The sequence below is a fragment of the Cibotium barometz genome, chromosome 20, assembly GCF_041138505.1.
Source record: "Cibotium barometz isolate CiBa-2024 chromosome 20, ASM4113850v1, whole genome shotgun sequence".
NCBI classification, from domain to species: domain Eukaryota; kingdom Viridiplantae; phylum Streptophyta; class Polypodiopsida; order Cyatheales; family Cibotiaceae; genus Cibotium; species Cibotium barometz.
In genome coordinates this window covers 51,278,172-51,304,497 of record NC_141065.1, presented here as the reverse complement: position 1 = coordinate 51,304,497, position 26,326 = coordinate 51,278,172, and the positions used below count along the sequence as shown (strand labels likewise).

Sequence of the window (26,326 nt, the reverse complement as noted above, 5' to 3'; positions counted from 1 at the left end):
ACTATTTTTCACTTCACTCAGGACCTAGCCGAGGTGTACGACTATCATGTTCATGATCAGCTATTTGCCTTAGATCCATCGGCACCCATGGCCATGCTCACCTCCCAGCTCTCACATGTACTGCACTCCGCAGCCGCGAGGAGTTTCCCATACCACATACAGACAGGACGGCCACCTACATCTGGGAGCATGCCCCAGAACCGATGGTATGATGATGAGTGCAAAAACCTTTACCGCAGTCTCCGAGTGCAGAGGGCTCGCGGGGAGATCACCCAGAGGCAGGCAGGCAGGAGGATGCATACTCTCACCCGCCGTAAGCGGCAAGCTTATGACGAGGCTCAGTACTGGGACACATATCACACGCTCATGAGCAGAGATGCTGCTGCTACTTGGAGGAGACTCAGAGAGCCCTGTCCTCCCCCACCTATTGCCGATCCTCAGACCTGGCAGACATATGCAGAGAGACTTTATGATGTGCCTGCACAGCCCCCTATACCACAGCCCACAGAGCCATGCTCCACAGTCTCCACCTTCTTCACCCCACCTATGGTTAGGAGGGCCATATGCCGACTCCAACATGGACGGGCGACAGATCATACAGGATTACAGGGAGAGCATCTCATCTATGCTATTGATACATTGGCACCATTTCTTGCTCATCTCTTCAACAAAGCTCTGTCAGAGGGGTTTCCGACTGAGTGGACGATGCACACTATTGTGCCAATCCATAAAGCGGGAGATGTACTAGACCCCGGGAACTACCGGACCATCATGATTGGCCATATATTGGCCAAACTATACGGGGCAGTTTTGGAGGCAGAGCTGAGCACTCATGCAGAGGTTGGGGGATTGAGAGCAGCAGGCCAGGCAGGCTTCCGTCGAGCCTTCTCGACCATCGACCACATTTTTACATTGAGGTGCCTGATTGATCAGGCCAAGGCACGGAGGCAACGGCTCTATTGTTGCTTTGTAGATTTTCGCAAGGCATTTGATACTGTGCCCAGAGAGCGCCTCATTCGGCGACTACAGACACTAGGCATACCTTCAGACATGATGTGGGGCATATACGGGCTATATGAGCAGGTCTTTGGGAGAGTCCGATGCCCAGGAGGCTTATCCGACACAGTTGCTAGCACCATTGGTGTGAAGCAGGGGTGCCCGCTCTCCCCCACGCTCTTTGGGCTCTATATTGATGAGGTGGTCGATTACATCACACAGGGAGGAGGCTCTCGGGTTGAGCTATCAGGTATTACTGTCCATGTTATGCTTTATGCTGATGACATCGTCTTGGTATCCGACACGCAGGTTGGGCTTCAAAGACACCTTGTGGCTCTTGATGACTTCTACGCACAGCAGGGGCTCACAGTGAACCTTGGGAAAACCAAGGTTATGATCTTCCACACTTCACCCGCAGTCAGGAGCCACACTACTCTCACATTAGCAGGAGGGCGGGTCGAGGTGGTGAGCTCTTATGTTTACCTTGGCATCACATTTACTAGCTCAGCTGGACGCTTCTCCATGGCTCAGGCAGTCCTAGACAGAGTGACCCGAGGGTATGCAGCTCTTGCTGGCCTTGAGCGTCAGTGTCATCAGGCACATTTTCAGGAACCCCGCACGAAGGGGTGGCTCTTTGATACATTCTTCACTACATCAGTTGATGGAGGCCTCGGACCAGCGACAGCTTGGCAGACTACTACTAGAGCTTCATAGTTCTCGAGAGAGACTCCTCCAGACACCCGCTCCCAGTAGGGGTGGGAGACAGTCCCAGCTCACAGATTTCTTCCAGAGAGCTATGCCAGTGCCAGCTGATGTACCACGTGGGGTGACCGCACAGAGAGCAGAGGAATTGAGAGCCAGGAGGAGACCTAGACAGACTGGACATAGAGCACCCCGACTCCGTCACCAAGAGATAGCAGCTATCCGAATGAGACACCAGATGGAGACACAGGAGAGGCTAGCTCGCTTTCATTCAGACTCAGGGTACATGTTCATGCCATTCACAGCCTCAGCATCGGCGATGTATGATATCTTATATCCCTCTTATGGCACTGGATGGAGTTAGACATAGATCTACATAGCATGCTTGTACTACCCCTTCAGCATATAGAGATGCATCTTGCCTTAGCACTCCAGCCACATCCCCACCCCCCTTATATTGTTTGTATATGGGCTCCACCGATCCATGATGATTCACAGTTGTATCCAGACACATGCACACTTTTTCTTTTGTTTCTTTTCTTCCGATGACCGGAAGAACACAGTTGTATTGTTTTTTGTCTCATAGGCCGACTTTGGCCTCTCGTAGACGTTAATATCTCTCTCTCTCTCTCTCTCTCTCTCTCTCTCTCTCTCTCTCTCTCTCTCTCTCTCTCTCTTCTAACGCCTACCTCGCTTCTATGACCTCTCCATTCTAGACAGCTCCATGGCGGAGATACTTGATCTAAGGAGAGGGCAACAATTCAACTCATCAACATACATGGATCTACCTGATATACATTTTCCAGTATTTTCTACTCAGTATCATCTTGGAGTCTTGCAGTTTTGTTCTTATAACTGTAGGACAATCAGTTTATTGTACTTTTTAGTCTTGTTCTCTTTGATGAGACACCAACTTCAGATGTACTCTCAGTTTTGGTCTCATAGGCCACTATGGCCTCTTAGAGACGTTAATATATCATTTCATTTCTCTCTCTCTTAACATGTACTTCCAAGCGAGAACGCACTAAAGCCGAAACGTCACCTGGGACTTCTACCGCCTGTAAATCTGCGATTCTAGAATCTACTCACAACTTTACTGCTCAACAACCCGACAGCACTGTTCAGGTACTTCCCTTTCTCTCTCTTCTGCATACTGTCGGGTAGAACTGCAGACGGCTGGAGGACTATTGGCAGGCTACGCAAGTGCAAACAGTAAGGTGCAGGAGGTACAGGAGGCGCCTGGGTTTGCAAGTAGTTGCAGAAAGCGCAGAAGGGACTGTACTTCCCTTTCTCTCTCTTCTGAATACTGTCGGATAGAACCGCAGACGGCTGGAGGACTATTGGCAAGCTGTGCAAGTGCAAACAATAAGGTGCAAGAGGTACAGTCGAGTAGAAGGTACAGTAAGGTGCATTGCCAGTTCTCAGTTCTGGCCCCTTCTCCCACCCAGGTGCAAACAGTAAGGTGCAGGAGGTACAGTCGGGCAAAAGGTATAGTAAGGTGCATTGCCAGTTCTCAGTTCTGGCCCCTTCTCCCACCCAACCTTGCTCAGGTCCCCAAGGCAGCAACTTGTAGGGAAAAACACGTCTCAACCCCTAGAGGGGGAATAGGATGGTGAGACAACCTTTCACACCCCCACGAAGGCACCAAATGCCTACCGCAGAAGACTGAGGGAAGGAATCATGTCCCCTAGCTCACGAAGGATTACGAAGATGGCCCGACAAGATGAGGCCCTTTATGAGGAGCTACAGCTTCACATAAGGACAGAGATAAACACCATGCGACAGGAGCTTGAAAAGGAATGGACCGAGCACATGCATGCCCAAAGGAAAGTGATATACGAAACGCTGAAGGAAGAGATATATGTCCAATTGAAGGGAGAAATGCAATCCAAAAATGAGTAAATGCTCACATAAGATGAAGAGTTGACTGAGTACAAGGTTTATTAGTTAAAAATTAAGAGATATTACTAAAAAAAAATGAGATATTTTGAAAAAATGATGAATTTTTGACACCTTGATAAGGAGAGGGAAACCTTTGAGGTAGGCGCCTCCTTCACATGTGTGAGAGTTTTTAATTCAAAAACATTGTGATATTTTTATCTCTCCTCTCTCCTGGATCAAAAAGGGAGCCAAACTGGTCCAAATCTTGTCCAAATTCAGTCAAACTGAAGCTGGAAAGTTCTAGAACCCAGTTGGAATCAATTAGTGGCCTCCCTCACCTATAAATAGATCCTCATTCCTTTGTATTCTCATCTGTGAGCTATACCATGCCAGTATTACATTACAATAATCATATTTTCTATTATCCCTTAAAAATCCTCTACTTACCATGCCAATATTACATTACAATAATCATATTTTCTATTATCCCTTAAAAATTCTCTACTTTTGGGGAGCTTAATGCTTCTCTCTCTCTTCAACAACTCTTGGAGCTCTCTTCTCCACTAAGAAACTAGCCTATCTGACTAAGTTAGAGAAGATCTACCAACTCTTCCTGGGGAAGAACAGCAAGAGGGCATGGAAGATGTTTCAGGAGAAACAGCCTGGTACTCCGATTACTGCACCTGAGGCATGGCATACTTATGCTAGAGAGCTATATGATGCACCAGGACAGCCCCCCACCCCCCCTCCACTGGGAGCTAGACCGGCTAGCATCACCTTTTTTACTATGCGGATGGTGCTAGATGCGATAGACAGGTTACAGAATGGAAAGGCACATGATAATGATGGGCTAGTTGGAGAGCAATTCTCATATGCACGAGACACTTTGGCTCCGCTCATCATTCATGTGTTTAACCATGCCATTTGTGAGGGTTTCCCAACAAGCTGGACAGATCATATCATTGTACCACTCTTTAAGAGTGGGGACCCCATGGTACCAACCAACTACAGGACGATCATGATTGGTCATTACTTGGCCAAACTATATGGCTCTATATTGGAGTCGGAGCTGAGCTGATGGGCAGAGAGGCACGGTCATCGAGCACATGGACAGGCTGGCTTCAAGAGAGGATTTACTACCTTGGATCACATACTGACACTTCGGGCACTTATTGAAGAGGGCAGGGCAGAGAAGAGAAGGATATACTACTGCTTTGTGGACTTCCGATACCGTACCATGTGCCAGGCTTATGCACAGATTGCATGACATTGAGATACCCGAGGATATGCAGTGGGGGATATATGCTTTGTATGAGTCTGTGAATAGGCAGTGTCTGAGCTCTAGGCGAACTTTCTGATAGGGTGACCAGCACGATAGGGGTGAAGCAGGGATGCCCGCTATCGCCCACCCTCTTTGGACTGTACATTCATGCGGTCTCTGATTATGTAGACAGGTTGGGAGGTCCAGGGGCATGCCTGGCAGGGGTGTTGATACCCATCTTGTTATATGCTGATGATATTGTTCTAATCTCAGACTCTCCGAAGGGATTACAGAGACACCCGGATGCATTACACGCTTTCTGTGTGTGGATAGAGATCTGACAGTGAACCTTAGGAAAACCAAGGTTATGGTGTTTCACACCACACAAGCATGGGTGACGAGATCAGAGCCTGAGTTCACTTTCCGAGGGGAGCCGGTAGAGTACGTCAAGTCATATGTCTACTTGGGAGTTACTTTCACAGGACCGCGTGTCTCCCTGAAGGAGGCAGCAATAGCTAGATTAGCTCGAGGAAATGCAGTCTTGGGGGCACTTGAGAGGCAGTGTGCACACATACAGTTTCAGGAGCCACGCACCAAATTGTGGCTATTTGATACGCTCGTCACACCGACCCTCCTGTACGGAGCTCCAATTTGGGGGCCCAGTATACATCACAGATCTTAGAGTGGGACAGATGAGGGATGGAGGCAAATGGAGAGACCACTGATTATGATGATTGCCCGCATGATTCGGAACAAATCATCAGTACCACATGAGATTGTTCGGGCTGAGCTGGGTGCCCCACCAATAGTAACTGAGGCCCTATTCCAGGCAATTAGCTTTTTACAGCAGCTTTGGGAGCTCCCTCAGCAGACCCTCAGCAGAGGTACTCCCGATTGGCATTGACCTCATCCATACAGTTGGCAGAGGATGGAGATACTCATTGTTGGTACGCTCATATGAGATCATGGTTTGCGGATAGAGGCACTACCACCCTTTCAGTATAGTCTGGATTGTCCATTTTTGGATCTCACCCGCTCAGAGCAAAACCGCGTGATCAGAGTGGACACAGAGAGGACATGGACTAGTCCCCTTGAGCCCTTAGGCACGAAAATGACTCATTACAAGAGCCATTTTCTACACCTCTCACCAGATGATTTTATCACCCGCCGCCCGGCATACATGGATGTACACCTATCACATGGGATATGTTATGCCATTGGACAGATCCGGACCTCATCACACCAGCTGCAGATTGAGACAGGGCGATATGTGCATCAGATCTTGGATGACCGCATTTGTCAACTATGCTACCAGAAGGTAGAGATAGAGGAACACTACATCTGCCGATGTACAGTCTATTATGAGATCGGAGGGAGATATCACTACCTCTTCCGAGAGGGTTTTGGGCCGTTATGCAAGGTCATGGAGTTTGAGGATCAGAGATGCCTAGGATTGTTTCTACTTGGGCTCAGGAGACACAGAGAGACGCTCTTGGCAGACAAGAGGCCGAGCCATGATGTACCTAGACAGAGGACCTTGACAGATTTCTTCGACACCAGCACCTGCAACCCAGCCCAAACACCTCTCTTGATACCTCCTCCATTGGTCCATCAGGGCACCGACCGCGCTCCCAGGGAGTCACCACTGATAGAGCAGTTATCTTATGTCGTGCTCGTTGATAAGCACTAGTACAAGAGACTCTCATCATGGAGTACATGAGAATATGAAGCATGTGGGGCATGGAGAATGCAACATCATATGGTAGATACTAGACACTTCTTGAAGATGGGGGCTATGCATGAGTTGGTTATATATTACGAGGTGTCCAGATGGCCACAGTCAAACAACCCTACATGTTTCCTACATAGAGGTACTAGTACGGTGCATTAATGGGGTCTCCTGCTCTCATACCACACATCCTAGACTTCACCATCCCTCCTCCCATACTAGCCGACCATGCATACCTTTCTTTCACGATCTCATGCCCCACCTTACTGCCCACACCCCCTACCACCATCACCTTCACCCACATCAATTTCCATCACCATCTTGACATCATCTATGAGGACACCTCTTGTTGTATGCGCGGAAGCCTTGTTGTACTAATCTACAGCCTTAAGCTTGATTAAGAACATGATGCTGATTTAAACATGATTAAGACAGAGGAGAGAGAATAAGAGAGAGTTGGTGTCAGGTTTTGTTGTATTTAATATGGTAAAAGGTGACATGATTTGTCTATACATAACTTAGGCCCTTGGTCAGCCCCTAGGGGTTGACCTTGGCCCCTTCTACATGCTAACTGCTGAATACTACTTAGAATGATGAATGACTGACTTGATTGATGTAAATGATGGCTTGGTCTTATATATATATATATGCTAAGGTGCTGGTTGGCCAGCTCTAAATGCTGTCGGCCTGCTGTGGCCATGAATATTCCTGAAAATATATGCATAAATGGCTGGGCTGACTTTACTACTGTCCCATGTGCTGGCTGACTTCCTATGGACTGGCGCATGCTGCCTAGGTCGTTGGCCGACTGCTCCAAGACCTACTAAAAGGAAAAAAATGGATAAAATCCCAATAAATGGACACACTGAGATTATCAATATTCTAACACCCCCTCTACACCTCAGTGTGTGCAAGAGTCTGAAGAAGATAAGCTAGTGAGGATGAAACCATGGACCCTCTAGTACTGCAAATACCGGAATCACCTCGAAGAGAGCACCCGCCAACCTTTTTCCTCAAAACACAATGCCAGTACGAACAACAAAGAAATCTTCTTGGCTTTGAATTCCCACACCAGTGTGCAGTGAACTCCAAGAATAGAATGATGAGCTTCGTCTCTACTACATGCTACAACAAAGCTAACCTTGTCCTACCAGATTTTTAATGCTTGGAACTCCAACTCACGGTTCCCATGCACCAAAAAATGGAGCTGCTACCAGCCCCCTCTCCCGCCCACAAGCCTCATCTAGCTGGAAGCACATGGGGGAAACTTCATGTATACTAGAGAAGAACATCTTGGTCTTCCCGAGCTAGAAGAGCCCTAGGAGCCCTAGATGAGTCACTAGAAGTATCTGTATCCATGTCTTATGTTGTGTCTTTGCCCTTCTTCTGAGATGAAAACTTGCCCTTGGTCTTGTCCTTCTTCTTGGACAAACAATCCTTAGACAAATGTCTCCTCTTCCCACACGAGAAGCACCGACTCCGATCTTTCTTCTATACTGAAGCAAGTGCTTGATCTCAACTATTAAGAGACACCTTGATCTTTACACTGAGAAACAAGGACGTACTCTTCGTCCAAGAGAAGGGAGCTGAGGACATCAAAAATACAATTGAGTGGTTGTGACTTGGCACCTCAAAGCCCAAGAAACCACATCATACTCCAGGGGAAAGCTTGATGAGGATATGTGCAACCAACTATTAAGAGACACCTTGATCTTTACACTGAGAAACAAGGACGTACTCTTGGACGTACTCTTCGTCCAAGAGAAGGGAGCTGAGGACATCAAAAATACAATTGAGTGGTTGTGACTTGGCACCTCAAAGCCCAAGAAACCACATCATACTCCAGGGGAAAGCTTGATGAGGATATGTGCAACCAACTGAGCAAAGGACAAGGCAGCACCCAATGCCAATAACTAGTCGTCGATAACCTTGGCCTTCATAAGGAATGAAGGCATAGAACTACCAATAGAAAATAACAAACCGTAGAGTTTCCCTTACAAAGTAAGGGCCCGCATCAATGAATCTCGAGCATAGAGATCCTCCAATTTGGACCACACTTGATGTGAATTGGTAAGAGGTTGCACGATCGGTGAGACCTTCCGCACAAGCGTGGAGAACACCTTTGAATCACGATCCTCCCAGTCTTGTAATTCCGCAAGGAATTCATCCTCCTGAATCTCGATCCAACACCTTGAGTTTTGAGGACGCTCGAGCTTCTTCTCACTGCCTTGAACAATCTCCCACAGACCCTTATGGATGAACCAGATCCGCATATTCATCTTCCCATGGGCGTAGTTGGTTCCGTCCAACTTGTCCGCCTTGTTCGTACAAGGGGGAGCCATATCCACAGCAATAGCAAACCTCTGCAAGCAAGCCACCAATCTCCAAAAGTTCTCCAACAAACTCCAACGCCACATAAGGAAAGGACCGATTAGCCCCCTTTGAGAACTTAGGTAGAGTGGGACTACGGGACTGCAGCAAACAAGCCCACAAATCTTGCCGGAAAACACCCACGAAGTAGGTAGAACCGCCAAAGGAGAGGCAGGCTGTTAATGCCCCTAGTCAGGGGCACTCCACACTCAAAGAAGACTACCAACTGCTCACCAAGGCTGAAAACGCACCCCACACACCACCAACAACAAGAAGAAACGCTGATGAAGAAGATGGCGAAAGGAGAGAAAAACACAGCCACCCACCAAAATGCAGCCACTATGCTGAAAACACAGCCAAAAAGGGTGAAAATGCAGCCACAGATATGAAAACACAGCCACTTGGATGGAAACACAACAGTAAAACGCAGCCACCAGTAGGTGAAGAAAACGCAGCCACCTCCGATGAAGCAGTAAACGCAGCCTGCTGCTGCTGATGATGATGATGCAAAAAAACACAGGCTTCCTCTTGCAGCAAAAGCGCCAACTTCAGCATGAGGGAACGAGATGTGGATGCCAAAACCAAAGCGACTTATACCATGATAAAGTTGCACAATGCGGAAGCAAATCAAAGGAGGGAGTGGGAGCAAAGGAGAGAGAGCACTTGTTGACAAGATCACCTTTATTATAGCATGAGGGTTTTACAACAGCAATAGCCAACAGAGAGTGTTGCAATGTGCTAGGATTGGATGGAACAAGTGATAATGAGAAGGCCCCTTATATAGTGATAAAGGAGCTGGCCGACTGCCCCTATGAAGCTGGCCGACTACTCCACGACCTACTAAAAGGAGAAAAATGGATAAAATCCCAATAAATGGACACACCCCCAATACACTGAGATGCCAATATTCTAACACTTCCGATGAACCTGTGCACCTCCTTGGGAGGACTATGCTTAATGGTTGAGCCAGAATGCTAAAACAATGTTGCCTAGTCACCACACCACCAAAAGATCAAGACCCAGGTGATGGTTTCATCCATGCACGCAATAAGGGTGGGTGGGACATGCGCAACAACAATATCTCAGAATCAGCTCTAATACCGATGTTGCATGAGCGGAAGCCTTGCTATATTGTTCCACATCCCTAAGCTTGATTAAGAACATGATGCTAATATAAACATGGTTAAGACAGAGGAGAGAGAAGAAGAGAGATAGTTGGTGTCAAGTTTTCTTGTATTTAATATGGTACAAAAGGTGACATGATTTGTTTGTACATAACTTAGGCCCTTGCCGAGCACACGATATTCGTTAGTAAAAGGCAAAAGAATGGTTCGCTCTGTGCTCAACCCGCACCTTCCATAATCTAGGTCTTTCAACCGACACCTAGGGAGGGGGTGATGACACGGCCCGAAGGGAGGTGCGTGGGGGTCATGGCACGGCCCGAAAGGGGTGTGGGTGGGGATCACGACACGGCCACCGAGGGGAGTGATGGCACAGCCAGACCCCCCCTCCGGCGCATGTGCGCACAAGTACGCAGATTCCAAGGAACTCACTAGCAACAAGCATTAGACGCCATGGACCCATGCCATTTCTTGATGCGGGATGGCTAGCCTTTCTACAAAAGTCGACTATGTGTCTCGAAATAGTTTCGGATAACTCTTTTCCACGATGCCAACACTAGTGGTCATAGGGACATGAACTCAACATTGGAGAAGATAGAGAGGCAATTTTATTTGCCCAGAATGAGGCGGGACGTGTTCCTTATGTGCAACATTGTCCGATTGTCAAAAGTTGAAAGTGTCGCATGGGAAGAAAGTAAGTTTGATACAATCATTGTCGATTCTGAGAGGACCTTATCTATGGATTTTGCGATGAATTTACCTCCCAATCCAAGTAAGCATAACACACAATGTTTGACAATAGTTGATCGTTTTAGCATGTTTGATATGCTTATTCCTTGTAAGGCTAATGTTACTGCCAAACATGTAGAACTATTTATCCGGCATTGGTACCCAATTGGTGGTATTCCTAGGCCCATTGTATCATATCATGATACCAAGTTCACCAATCATTTTTGGAGGGCATGGGCATTATTTGGTAATTTTGGTACTAAGTTGAATTTTTCCAGTGCATTCCACCTAGAGACAGACAACCAAACAAAGATTTATCAATTCTTCAGCTATTGGCAGGACTCCATATGAGACAGCATGTGGACGACCGTTCTAGTCATTGTTGACTAGGAAGCCGTCTTCAAAGCCCGAAGCTAACCCATTGAGGGAGTCTTACGAGAAGATTTTAGACCCTGTGAAGGATAGGTTGGCCAAGGCCTATACTCGACAAGTCAACAAGGACAAAAGGTATGTGAAATTCTCGAAAGGGGATTGAGTATATCTCACGATTATGAAGCAAAGTTGAAACACGTGGACAAGCGATGCCCAAAGTTGTCGTCAGAGTGTTGGACCTTTTATCATCCTAAAGAAGATCGACGAGGTGTCCATGAAGTTGAAGTTACATTCCAGTTGGACCATGCATGGTGTATTTCATGTCACTTGGCTAAAGCACTATGCCAAACCTCCTCCCTCAAATGTCCAAAATGAACCACAACGAGATATTGTCGACGAAAAAATCCTTTGGCATTGTTTCAAGCATGGCTTCGGCCAAAGAAAGCATCAATTCCTCACGAAGTTTCAGGACCCTGGGGCACATGAAGCAATTTGGCTTGACAAGAACTTCTTTGAAGACTATCCACCATTATTGACGGACTATTTTTAGGCTATGTAGCTTCCGTCAAGCTAAGCAAAAGGGGATGTTACGTGCCTCCCGCACTTGGATGCCACGTGGACATATCTGTACGTACAACAGGACCACAGGTGCAAGACTTAAGAGTGGTAACCCAGATGCGTCAGCCAGAGATCCACTATAAAGCGTCATGGTCAAGTGTACAGGTCCCATACATGCTCATGGTCCCGTGTGCATGTTCCACACATGAAACCAGTGCATGTCCCCCACGTCTTTGTAACCCTTTGGAATGATGTAGAGGTGTGCCACACATTTATTAGGCTTCTAGCTAGATGCATGGGCACTAGTCTAGGTTCACAAGACATAGGCTTTGAAGAGCCTTGCACATGGGCAGCCATTTGGGGCTTGTCCAAGAGCCACCAAGTGTCACCATTTGGGGCTTGTCCAAGAGCCACCAAGTGTCACCATTTGGCCACCCGAATGGTTCACTCTTGCTTTCACACTATGTACATATTGGATTGGTGTCCATGGCTTATGGAATGTGCCTATGCATGTGATTGACACGTGTCATGCTGTATAGTTGGATATGATATTCCGCTGGGACTTGATGTTATCATGCCCGGAATATCTGGAGGACTTGGCTTTCCGCTGGGACTTGTGCCTTTGTGTACATGCCCGAAAACGCCTGGAGGACTTGGCTTTCCGCTGGGACTTGTGCCTTTGTGTACATGCCCGGAAACGCCTGGAGGATTGGCTTTCCACTAGGTCTGGTATCGCATATACTTGCCTGGAAACGCCTGGTCTTATATGGTTTCATGAACGGAAATTGCTCATGCCAATGCTGCATTGCATAGCATCTTTATGTGCTTGCCTGCAAATGAAATTGCATGCTGTTTTCATGCCTGCATGACCTATGTGTAGTTCCGGGCTAGGGGACGCCCGCCCGTGAACTGTGCGTGTGAAACTGTCTGCTAACATGGTTGTGTGGCATGTGAACAGGTGGTAAGTATTACCCAATCTAGGCTCAAATAGCCTTTAGGACTTGGCCAATATTTATAAGTGAGTGCGTTCCCACTTCATTAAAGTTTGGACGCCCAAAAGTCACTTATAAATTATGACCGCTTCCAAGTTCACACTCACTGAAGTCCCGAGGCGAACAAGACTCAATGTCCAGGACCTGATCCTCCCTTTTTACTCATAAATGGGCATCTCCCCATGTCCCCTCACCTAATTGGACCCCAATTCACTTACTTATTAAGAGAAAATTTGTGTTTTCTCTTCATGGAGGCTGAAAACTCTGTTTTTCCACCATTTCTCTCCATTTCCAAGCTCTCCATAGCCATACCCAACTTGCTAGGGTGTTTTCCAAGCTTCCAAGAGTGTTTCCAAGGGCTAATCACTCTCCTACTCACTCCCAATGACTGAAATTCAGCAAAACAGCTCTCATTTTTGCTGTAATTTCTGGTCTTTTTGCTGAAAACCCTAATTTCAGCCTTCCTTTCTCAAGTTGAACCATAGGGGAAGCTTTCCCAGGGTTCCCTTCATCCTCTTGAAGACTTTTGTCGCGAAGGATTGCGGCAAATCGAAGATATCAACACTTCTAAAGCTTCCAACGCGAAGGCTTCCGCTTGCAACAACTTCTATGAAGACTGGTAAGCTAATTGGACAATGTGTTGTCATTACTTATTCAGTAGAAGGACAGGACTCCTTGTTTAGCCGCCCTGTGTAGTATTTATCTTATCCTATGCGCTCTTGAAGATGTTGTTGGAAGAGAATGACTCAAACACAAGAGCTTGCAGCCAAGGAAGTGCAGAGGAGATAGAGAAGAGTGAGAGAGAGAGAGAGAACTCACACAATGCTCAAGAATATCTTGATTGTCTTATTGAGGCTCAAGGGAGACCTCATATTTATAGTAATACAAGGGTATGGGCGGGCGCCCAACTTATGGGGCGCCCGGCGGACCAAATACAAAGAATGCCGTTACAAGGCCCAAATGGGGGCCAAATGTACAAGTAAATATATGGCCGCGAAGCTCTCAAAAAGAGCTACGCGATGATCAAGGTCCGGAGGCGAAACTGGGACTTTATACCCAACAACCTCCCACTTAAAGGGCCAGTGAAGCTCCTCCAAGCTATGTAACTCCCACTCGCTGTAGACACATATCAAGCTGTGCTGTTGGCAAACTTTTGGTGAGAGCATCTGCAAGGTTCTCATGAGTGCCAATCTTGACCAAACTGACCAAACCATCATCTAGCACCTGTCTGATGAAGTGGTACCGTACATCAATGTGTTTGGTACGAGCATGAAACATGGCATTCTTAGCCAGGTATATGGCACTCTGGCTATCACAACCAAGGACCGGAGCCCTCTCTGGCAATCCAAACTCTGTGACAAGGCGTGCTAACCAAATGGCCTCCTTAGAAGCCTCTGTGACGGAGATGTACTCGGCCTCAGTAGTAGAAAGTGCTACTATCCTCTGGAGTCTAGAGCACCAAGAAACAGCACCACCTGCAAGAGTATAGATGTACCCACTAGTAGACTTGCGGGTATCAGAATCACCTGCCATGTCTGAATCACAATAACCCTGCACCTCAAGTGGACCTTTACCATACATAAGGCATTTCTTCTGTGTCCCCTTCAAGTACCTCAAAATAGACTTTATAGCATCCCAATGTGCTTTGCCCGGGTTGGACATAAAACGACTGACTACTCCCACTGAATGAGCAATGTCAGGCCGTGTAGCAACCATAGCATACATAAGAGATCCACAAGCAGAAGCATAAGGGATCCCACGCATAGTACTGGCTGCATCATCATCTTTTGGGCAATCATCCTTGGATAGTTTAACATAGGGCTGCAATGGAGCACCCAAAGGCTTAGAATCAGCCATGTTAAATCTATCAAGGACTTTCTGGATATACTTCTCTTGCGAGAGGAAAAGCAACTTCTGTGCTCTGTCCCGTCTAATCCGAAGACCCAAAATATGTTCAGCTGAACCCAAGTCCTTCATAGCAAAAGCTGACTTCAACTGGTCCTTAAGAGCTTCCAAAACGCTCTTATTCTTCCCGGCAAGAAGCATGTCATCAACATACAGCACAAGTATCACTGGGCTGCCATCTGCATCAGTTTTAGTATACAAACAATGATCTGCATGGCTACGATTAAACTTCTGGTTAAGCATGAAAGCATCAAACTTTTTGTACCACTGCCTCGGGGCTTGTTTCAGCCCATAGAGACTACGCTTCAGCTTACAAACCAGATTTTCTTTGCCCGGAATGACAAAGCCTTCAGGCTGCTTCATATACAGCTCTTCATCTAAATCACCATGTAAGAAAGCTGTCTTTACATCCATCTGATACAGTTCTAAATCCAAAACAGCAATGAGAGCAAACAAAACACGAAGGGTGGTCATTTTGACCACAGGAGAGAAGACCTCCTGAAAATCAATCCCTTCCTTCTGAGCATAGCCCTTAGCAACAAGGCGGGCTTTATACTTAGGCTGGCCGTCAACTGTCTTGACTTTGTACACCCACTTGTTAGGAATAGCCTTCCTTCCTTTGGGCAACTCAACCAAATCCCAAGTGTCATTTGCATGTAGAGACTTAATCTCCTCCTGCATAGCATGCTCCCACTTGTTTCGGAGTTCACAAGACTTAGCCTCTTTGAAAGTAAGAGGCTCACCCTCATCTGTAAGCAAAACATGTTGTAAAGAGGGATCAAAACGCTGAGGTTCCCTCCGAAAACGAGTAGACCTCCGTACCCAATGATCATTGGCTGGTTGGGGGTCAATATCGGGAGGAATCATAATTTCAGCATCAAAAGGCTGCGGGTTTTCACGAACAGCCTGATTTTCAGCATATAGGGGTTGCTGCCCTACACCTCCAGGAGCATGAAGCGGCTGTCCAACCTCTTCTGGCTCAAATATCACGGACTCATTATGTTCAGCCCTTTGTGAAGCATCCTGGGGCTCATTTTCAGCATCAATGGGTGGCTGCCCTTGCTGAAATTTGACCTTTTTCTGATCACCATGAGAGGCACAAACATTACGGAGCAGCTTTGCCTCATAAAATACAACATCCCGGCTGTGAACCACTTTGTTGGTTGATGGCAACCACACACGGTAGCCCATCTCACCTTCATCACCGTAGCCAACGAAGGTGCCCTTCTCGGACTTAGCATCAAGCTTGTTCCGGTCTTCCTTGCGGATATGCACATATGCATCACAACCAAAGATGCGTAAGTGGTCATATGAGGACGGTTTGCCAGACCAAACCTCCTCAGGGATTCCACCTTTCAAAGCTGTGTGTGGAGATCGATTGCAAACATGAACTGCAGTTTTCAAGGCTTCTCCCCAAAAATCCTGAGAGAGATTAGCTGTGGACAGCATGCATCGAATTCTTTCACACAGTGTACGATTATACCTTTCAGCCACACCATTTGAAGAGGGGCTATAAGGGGGTGTAAGTTCCCTCTTAATGCCATTATCATCACAAAATTTCTGAAATTTAGTACTAACAAACTCACCCCCATTGTCAGTGCGTAAGCATTTAATCTTCACTCCAGTTTGAGTATGAACAAATGCATAAAACTTTTGAAAAGCAGCAAAAGCATCATCCTTAGATTTCAACAAAGTGATCCATACTTTTCGTGAGTGATCATCCACAAAAGACACAAAGTACTTTGAACCACCTTTAGATTTAATGGGCATGCTGCATATGTCAGAGTGGACCAAGTCCAACTTTTCAGCCTTGCGAGAGGCACGAGAGGAGTAAGAACTCCTATTCTGTTTCCCATACAAGCAATCATTACAAAAATCAAGCTTGCTTCCTTTTGCATCAAATTTGTTTAAGGAGGACAAAATGGAGAGACCCTTATGGCTCATGTGGCCAAGTCTCTTATGCCAAAGCTCCATGTGGGAGCGTACCTCTGCAAAAGCAATAAACTTACCAGACAAAGCCTGACCATGAAGGCTATATAATGTTCCTTTCTTGCATCCTTTTGAAATCAGTCTTGTGCCTTTGGTCAATTTCCATGTGCCATTTCCAAATATGGCCGTGTATCCCAAGGCATCAAGCTGGCCCACAGACAGGAGACTGGTTTTCAAACCAGGCACATACCTCACATTTGGCAGCACAAACTCACTACCATCCTGCAAAGTCAAATTCACGGTGCCCATACCTTCAATATTGCAAGCATGATCATTCCCCAAGAACACCTTTCCTCGAGAGCCTGCAGTGAAAGTTGCAAAACACTCCTTGATAGGAGTTACATGAAAAGAGGCACCCGTGTCAATAATCCAAGTCTGTGAAAGCACATCAGATTCATACATCAAGGCATGAATAACATCTGGTTCTGTGACATGCAAGGTATGAACATCAAGAGCATTAGCAGAAAAAACACATAGCACATCATCTGAGTCAGACAGTTCCTCTATGACAACACCAGAGGCCACATTGGCCTTGCTCTTGTCCTTTTCGAACTCTTCTGCTTTGCTGGAATTACTCTCTTTTTCCTTCTTTTTGTCATTTGAATGACTGGATTTCTTCTTCCGGTCTTGCTCCATCTTGTAAAACTTGCAATCTGGCTTCTTGTGGCCTTTACGACCACACTGGTAGCATGTAACATCAGATTGCTGGCCCTTGCTCTTGCTTCTACCCTTTGAATTGGTAGTAGTATTTCCCCGCTTGGTCGTCCTCCCTCGTGAGACATTTGCAGAACCGCTAGTCTCTGAGGTCTTCCTCCGGATATCTTCATTGAGAATAGCACCCCTGACTCCATCAAAAGTTAGGTTGGGATTTGTCCCAAGTGACACCACAAGTGTTTCCCAAGAGTCAGGCAAAGTAGTGAGCAAAAAGATAGCTTTCAACTTATCATCAAAAGCAGGCAATCCAGAATCCTGCATCTGATTAAGCACCCCTGTGAAAGTAGTAATATGCTCTACTGCATTCTTAGAATCATCAAGTTGCATATTCATGAGTTTCCTGATGAGATGTACCTGGTTCACTGGCGTGGTGATCTCATAGGTGCTTCTCAGCTTCTCCCAAACTGCATAGGCTGTTGTCAGCCCTTTGAGGTCTACAAGAACCTCATCAGCAACAGCCATCTGGAGATAGGCAACGGCCTTTCTGTTCAGGATTCCCCATTCATCATCTGTCATAGCAGCGGGTTTGAACTGCTCAAGTGCAGTATCACATTCCCGCAGATAGAGGATATTCTGAATCCTCACCTTCCAAAGATCAAACCCAGTGCCTGCAAACTTCTTAATCTCTAGTAGACCCTTAAGATCACTTGTAGACGCCATGACTTATCAAACTGACACTTCAGAAAGTAAGCAATAGCAAGATGTTATGTACCAGATATGGGTTGAATGTAGGATGCTCGTAGATTGATGAAACAACTTCAAGTGAAGGAGACGGCGGAAGAGTATCACCGAATGTCGATGTAGACCCGAGGGGCAGTATGTTGCTGTCTTTTGAGGGTTGCTCGAAGATCCTGGCTGCTGGAGGCGACGTCGGCTGCTGCTAGTGGCCGTGGGGCTGCTGGCTGCAGCCCGGACTGCTTGCTGGTGGCCTTGGGGCTGCTGGCTGCAGCGTTGGCTGCTGCTAGTGGTCGTGGGGCTGCTGGCTGCAGCCCTAGCTGCTGCTGGTGGTCGTGGGGCTGCTGGCAGCAGCGTTGGCTGCTGCTGATGGCAGCCGTACAGAAGGCAGAGAACAAGGCAGCAAAACGCTGCTGATTGCAGCAGCGCAGCAGCAGAAACGCAGCAAAGGGGGGCAGCAAGGGAGAGGAAAAACGCAGCAGAAGGGCAGCAGGGGTGGAGCAGAAAACGCAGGAGAGGGAAGAGCAAGAAAAACAGCAAAACAGTCTCCTGCGTTAAAAAAAAAGAGAGCAGCACTCTAAAAAAAAACGCACCAGATTGATGATAGAAGGGAGGTGTTTGACGCAAAAAACGCAGACGATCCCGTAGTCAATTGGTGGAAGACACCTCTAACTCCATAGCTTCTGCATACAGCTTCCCTCCATGGCTCTGATACCAGTTGTTGGAAGAGAATGACTCAAACACAAGAGCTTGCAGCCAAGGAAGTGCAGAGGAGATAGAGAAGAGTGAGAGAGAGAGAGAACTCACACAATGCTCAAGAATATCTTGATTGTCTTATTGAGGCTCAAGGGAGACCTCGTATTTATAGTAATACAAGGGTATGGACGGGCGCCCAACTTATGGGGCGCCCGACGGACCAAATACAAAGAATGCCGTTACAAGGCCCAAATGGGGGCCAAATGTACAAGTAAATATATGGCCGCGAAGCTCTCAAAAAGAGCTACGCGATGATCAAGGTCCGGAGGCGAAACTGGGACTTTATACCCAACAGATGTTGCTACCTTGCTTGGTAGAACATAGAGCCAATGGTAAAGAATATGGGCACTGAAGTCGGGCCGGGCATCAAGGCAGCTCCTTGGTGATCTACATCGACATACCATTGTTTTCTAAATGCTGAATTTCATATGCATTGGCATGGAGGATTTGGCAATGGATGCCCGTGAAGCTATGTATTGAATTTCTCCAATAGTAATACAATTTACTCAAGGGAGGGGTCGGCCGTTCCGGCTCATTGCGTGTCTCTTGTCAATTCAGCAATTTACTTCTTGTATATGAGCAAGTGTCCTTCAAATCTTAGTGTATTTAAGTGTATTGATTAGCACTGTGTTCAACCAAGTCACACCAAGGGCCAGCCAAGGGCTTAATGCCGAGTCGGCCAGCATAGAGGATGCAGCACACACACTTGTGTGAAAGCACCTGCATAGTCTGCTTGTCCAGCCAGTCGTGGGCATAAACATAGAGGCCAACCAGCATTTAATGCGATTTTTTGGCATTTATTTGTCTAAAGTGACCTGGCCGACAGCAATAGGAGTGAGCATATGGAGAGTATATATTCAGCCCTTCAGTTCAGTCCATAAGTCATCTCATATTTCTGCTAGTGCCAAGGGTTCAAGGGCCTAGACAGCCTAGTAGGAGCCAAGGGCAAAGTGCAAGGTGAAGATCAAGGGTCATCTTTAGGCTGAGAGTTACCTCAACCAAGTGAAGATCCCAAACTCAGTTTAGTCCTGGGTATTTATAGCCACGAGAGTCACTCGTTCTACTCTTTCAAGAAAGCAAATACACCATACATGGTGGGAGCCCTACAAAGGGTATTTGGGACCCAACACTGTGTATTGTCTCTCTTCTCTCTCTGCACTCTTATTCTCATTACATTGTGCTATACTTCATCAAGAACAAAGGTGCTGAAAACTGTCTATCAATGTATAATCCTCATCTGTAAGCTTCCGCATGTTGTTATAGTGATTTCCCTTTGGTGAAGAGATTCAGCCAAGAGAAAAAAAAAAATCGCTTGTGAAGTGTTAAGTGAAGATCAAGGGTCATCTCTAGGCTAAGAGTTACCTCAACCAAGTGAAGGTCCCAGACTCAGTTCAATCCTGGGTATTTACAGCCAGGAGAGTCAGTCATTCTACTCATTCAATAAAGCAAATACACTGTACGTGGTGGGAGCCCTACAGAGGATATTTGAGACCCAACACTATGTATTGTCTCTCTTCTCTCTCTGCACTCTTATTCTCATTACATTGTGCTATACTTCATCAAGAACAAAGGTGCTGAAAACTGTTTATATTGCAATGTATAATCCTCGTCTGTAAGCTTCCGCATGTTACAGTGATTTGCCTTTTGGTGAAGAGATTCAGCCAAGAGAAAAAAAAATTGCTTGTGTTTGGTTTAAAGACATCGGAAGCAATCCCCATTCGCGTGACTCCTGTCCCTAGAAGGACAGTTGGTTTTCAACCTCTGGAACACGACCAGACAAGTCACGCAGAAGCTCTAGGGGTCTTCATTCAGCCCTAAACACTCCTGGAAACATGCTGATGCAAACGCAGACATGAAGAGAGAGTAGAGAGGGAGAGAGATATGCTGGAAAGTTCAGTATATTCTAATGGTACAAAATGGTACCTAAATCTGCAGCCCTAGGCTGCCTTCATACAAAAGGTGTTAGACACCCAAAGGTCTAGTCCTAATATGGACCCTAAAGATCCACTCCATAAAGGAATGAATAAGAAGAATGAGGAGCAACTCTTGCCATTTATAGTCTCTAGAACTTCATGGAGAGCTGGCCGACTGCTGTCGGCCAGCTGACTGGACAAAAATTCATTAATCATCATGCGCCTATAGCCGCCTTTGTCTTGGTTCAGCCGACAGCCCTTCTAGTCTCAACCGACAGCTCCTATTCTGTTCCTGGTATAGCCGACAGGGATCCAAGTCCATTCTCCAGTACAACACTGCACCTTGTGCTCCAAGTCCTAGCTCTATCTGGTTCATACTCTTTATCTAGCTGCCTCTTCTGGACCAGCACCTGAGAATGTCCATGGCATCTTTCATGCACATGACACCTACACACATAGTGGACGGTTTGTTTGCGGTAACGAAGAACCTTGACCACTCCCGCTATGGCGACCTCTGACGATGAGAGAGAACAAGAGATCTGGAAAAGATTGTCACTTTTACAACAGCAACATCAGGGAGCACTGCTCTCAATGGGGACATGATGACAGTGACGTTGCAGAGTTTCACGCAACTCATGAAGCAACAGGGAGATCGATTGTGTCATGTGCATCACAGATGCCATGGACATTCTCAGGGCTAGATCCAGAAGAGGCAAACAGATAAAGACCATGAACCAGTAGAAGATAGGTAGAACCAGAATGTAGGAGCTTCAGGCGTAGCATCTGAGGTGGACATGGAGCAAGACTTGGAGCAAAGCATGGATCAGATGGCTGTCGGCTGCAGGACAGAGGATGCTGGCTGCCAGAAGAGCTGTCGACTGACGTCAGCAGAGTGTGGGCAGCAGGCGCATCATAAACAAGTAGTAGATCCAGTCGGGCAGCATTTACAATAAGTCGAGCAGCGCTGAATAGCTGGTATGGACATGGAACTGGCCGACCAGCAATCGGCCAGCATAAAGAGTGTCCAAAGACCCATATAAATAGGGCCACATGCTCTATGTTGTAGTCATTCAATCCCACTAGGGGTTTGGATCCTTAGAGGTCCCATAGGGGACAGATTTTGGTGTTAACCACCTTTTTATCAAGGCAGCCCATGGCTGTAGACATGTACCCTTTTTGTACCATAGATTATACTGAATTTCCAGCACTTCTCTCTCTCTCTCTACTCTCTCTCTACCTGCGTTTTTGCATCAGATGGTGCGTTTTTGCATCAGAAGGTTTCCAAGAGTGTTTAGGGCTGAAAGAAGACTCCCAGAGCTTCCGCGTGTTACATTGGTATCAGAGCATCAGGCTCAGCAAAGCTAAACACTGATTCAGTCCCATATGATGGTGTACAGGTCCAAGGTACAGGAAAGTACACAGATGCAAAACCCAAGGCAAGGAGCACAGAAGCGGGAAGAACTCCCAGGAGGTTTGTTGGTGGTGTTCCACAGTGCCAGATGGGGATGGCAGTTCCGTGAGCCAGATAGGTTCTCAGGTAACGGTCCCAAGGGAGGTTGATCCTCCAAGGGTGATGTGAGAGTGCCAGACTCAGTTCCAGGAATGAAGACCAAGACGGTGTTCAGAGTCAGGGCAGGAATGGATTGTGGACTAGAGGAAGACCAGATGCATAGATCTTCATCAGAGACAGAGTGGTTTGGAGAACAGACCGGATTTTCAGAGAAAAGGGTTTGCCAGGCATGGATGATTACAGAGGGACTTCGAGACAGGATTGGGATGATGACAGTCATCCAAGAGCAGGTTGGATTCCCGTCATCAAGTTTAGCAGAGGGGGATGTCATGTGCATCACAGATGCCATGGACATTCTCAGGGCTAGATCCAGAAGAGGCAAACAGATAAAGACCATGAACCAGTAGAAGATAGGTAGAACCAAAATGCATGAGCTTCAGGCGTAGCATCTGAGGTGGACATGGAGCAGGACTTGGAGCAAAGCATGGATCATATGGCTGTCGGCTGCAGGACAGAGGATGCTGGCTGCCAGAAGAGCTGTCGGCTGACGTCAGCAGAGTGTGGGCAGCAGGCGCATCATAAACAAGTAGTAGATCCAGTCGGGCAGTATTTACAATAAGTCGGGCAGCGCTGAATAGCTGGTATGGACATGGAACTGGCCGACCAGCAGTCGGCCAGCATAAAGAGTGTCCAAAGACCCATATAAATAGGGCCACATGCTCTATGTTGTAGTCATTCAATCCCACTAGGGGTTTGGATCCTTAGAGGTCCCATAGGGGACAGATTTTGGTGTTAACCACCTTTTTATCAAGGCAGCCCATGGCTGCAGACATGTACCCTTTTTGTACCATAGATTATACTGAATTTCCAGCACTTCTCTCTCTCTCTCTCTACTCTCTCTCTACTTGCGTTTTTGCATCAGATGGTGCGTTTTTGCATCAGAAGGTTTCCAAGAGTGTTTAGGGCTGAAAGAAGACTCCCAGAGCTTCCGCGTGTTACAGATTGCTTGAACAGCAAGCTATGATCCAGTCCCTAGAGAAGCGATTACCTCTTCCAACCTCTTCTTCCCCCGTTCCTACTTCCCCCCTCTTGCCAATTCTCATGGAGATCTTACCCCAATTCCTCCCTCTACTAACTCCAATGAGGGATTAACAACAGGCCCATTCAGGGATTGACCGGCAGATGCGCGAGATGGAGCTTCGGATGAAGGCGGACCGTGAAGCAGCAGCTCAAGTCACCGAGCAAGAAGACCAAAGACGACACGTGGAACACGAGCGATTCCTTCCAACTCTCTGGACGTACCACGGTGACTTCCTCAACTCAAGGTGAACTTCAATAAATATAATGGTAAACTCGATCCCATCACTTTGTATTCTTGGATTCATCAATTTGAACCTTACTTTGTTGCGGGTTGAAAGTCAAAAGCTTGTTGATGGGAGTTGCATTGCTTGCAAGTTGTCCATCCACAATGCCAGATACTCACCGCAACAAAGGTGTAGCCCAAGTGGTTGAAGGTCTCACCTCGGACCACAAGGGTCCTAGGTTCGAGCACCGCTGTCCACCACTGACAAGTTTCTAGAATGCCTACCGGCGGGGCCTTCTCTGCGCGCCTGCAGGCGAGGAAATATTCACTGGTGCAAGATCTCTCACCCAAAAAAAATAACATACTGCTCAATAACCCTAAAAGAAACCCTCATCAAGCCAAATGGCTTCATACATTCCTCAATTCTGGAACTTTGAGGTACTGACCTTGCCTCTAGTTCTATCCCCTCAAGGACAGACTCTCCAAAATCTGATATTTGTCTATCATCAAAATCAAAATACCATATAAATTTGTGTATACCCCCAAACTGGGGACATCTAGAATAGGCATGAGCTGTCTAAAATTTCACACTTTGGCTCTTGAAACAGAGTAATCCAACTCAAACAGACTCCACAATAGCAAAAAAAGCCCAAAATCTATGGCTCTCAGTATCCACCAAGCTCTTAGCTGTGCTGACTTTCAAAAGCCCACTTCTGAATTCATGGCCAGGCATCCAAGGACCTCTGCTTCAGTGACCCATCTCACAACTTCTAGCATTCTCTATGGAAATTGACGACCATCTATTGCTTGTAAAAAGCTTCCTTAAAGATAATACAACTTTGCTAATGTAGACACCTCTACTTAAATAAATACTCCTTTAAAGATTGTAATTTACCACCTAAACAAGTGTCTAAACCATGCTTTACACCTCACCCTATATATAGCCTACAATGCTATGCTAATACAGCAACCAACCCAATCATCCCCCCTAGCAGCAAATTACACCTCAAGCAGTCCCACTATAATACAGCTGTGGATGCATCTGACACCTTAAACCACAACTGAGCACAAAGCTGTTTTGAGTATTTTATAACCTTAAACTTAAAATTTTACCCAAGTGATTTGTCAATGACTTGCAACTCGGCTGCCACAGTACCATCTCAACCCTAGCTGACCAATCCGGATGACCTATTCATTCTCTTCCTGCACTGAAATCTGCCACCAAGAACCTCTAGAGATAGGCGTGGGGAAAAAAGCGAATAACCAAATGTCCACATAGATATGTTGAAAACACCTATTAGCCCTTGGCCAAGCCTTCCAGATTGTCACCCATCCTCTACTTGAGAGTTTACTTTAATCTAAATTACTATCTTGGGTCACCACAGAAGATGAACTAATCTAGTAGATTTGAAAGCATCTCCAATCTGACCATTTCCCTTTTGCCTTTCCGTGCATGAACAAATGTCTCGTTTTCTACATTTTGGCCAGTACCTTTATCGTCACCACAATGATCAAGTAGCAAGCTAGGCTTGGCCTCCATCATTTATTTTATTGGTCTTGCAAAATAAATGCCCAATAAATCAGAAATGATGGAAGCTATCAACCCTTGGCCACTATGTGTCTGACCCAAAAATGAGTCTTACTGCCCAAACGGACCAAAAGTGGTTCCGAAGCCATCATCACTTGTCCACCGAACCTTAAGCTTATAAGTAAATAATACCACCCAAAGGGTCCAAAGGTGGTTTTAAGACCACATATTCGAGGTGAATCTTACCACCCAAATTGGATCGGCCATTCACCTTAAACCTAGAACTGAGTAATACCACCCAGATGGCTTAAAAACTGCCAACAATTTGAGACACTAAGTAAATTGGTCCGAAAGAGGTTTCAACCGAGATGAAATACAACCAAAACTGCCCCACAAAACGTTTCAGTGAGGATTATAGGTTGTTTTGAGCAAGAAAGACAGAGAATTCGCACCAAGTCCGTAGATCCCATGGCGGAGATGAAACTGCCGAGGCTCTCCCAGTGCTCGTTAGGAAAACCGCCAAACTGCTTAGACAATTTGCAGCAGCGGCCGTCGCGTGGGTCCACGAGGTTGTGCACAGCCAGACAGGCACGCCATCTCCTGCACGATGACTGATGAGAAACCATGCCTGCGAGGAGAGCGAACGAGAGAGAGTTCGAGTTCTATGTAAGCTATGTGTGTATAAAAGGGCGGGAACTCGGGATGCGTCGCGGCCGTCCGCCTGGATAAAAAGCTGGCCCGAGTGATGGTTTGTAAACGTACTATTAGCCCCTTTAAACACGTTTTTTGGTCTTGCATTTAGGAGCAGTTGTCATCTACAATGCTTCAATATAGTAGCTCTCCCTCTTTCTTGCCACAGGCACCTCGAGGCTGTGCTCTCCTCCTTCCATATGGTAGAAGAGGCATGTGGAAGGAGAGAGCATGCAAGTCATGGACCCACATGCTATTGTTTGCTACAATGCAAATGTAGAAACAAAACTCAGCAATAATATTTCAATTGCACTATGTACCAACTTGTGAGCTTATATTCGAATGTAACTATATGTGTGAATACTCAGTGTGATGTGCATATGTTTTGTTGGGATGAAACTACTATTAATATGTATGTGTACATTTGTGTGCACATTCATGTGTAGGTCTCTCTCTCTCTCTCTCTCTCTCTCTCTCTCTCTCTCTCTCTCTCTCTCTCACACATTGTTGTAGTATAGACCCTTGTGCTCAGACAATGTGTGTGTGTGCTTGCACACGCACACATGGATATGTATGTGTATACATATGCATGTATGTGTCGATTGTGTGTACGCACGTGCATGCGAGTGTGT

General features: G+C 46.5%; 1 protein-coding gene across 2 annotated transcripts in view; it reads right to left on the bottom strand.

The window, feature by feature from the left end:
- LOC147628000 (uncharacterized) overlaps window positions 1–25,774 on the bottom strand; it is a 70,146-nt gene extending 44,372 nt beyond the window's left edge. Inside the window, exon 1 of one of the 2 annotated variants that reach the window (XM_086814970.1) lies at window positions 25,457–25,774. In XM_086814970.1, the coding sequence (XP_086671096.1) occupies window positions 25,457–25,630 (174 nt within the window). In that variant the 5' untranslated portion in view covers window positions 25,631–25,774. The remainder of the gene's footprint in view (window positions 1–25,456) is intronic. The other variant, XM_086814971.1, reaches the window with a different exon arrangement.
- Between the last annotated feature and the right edge of the window lie 552 nt (window positions 25,775–26,326).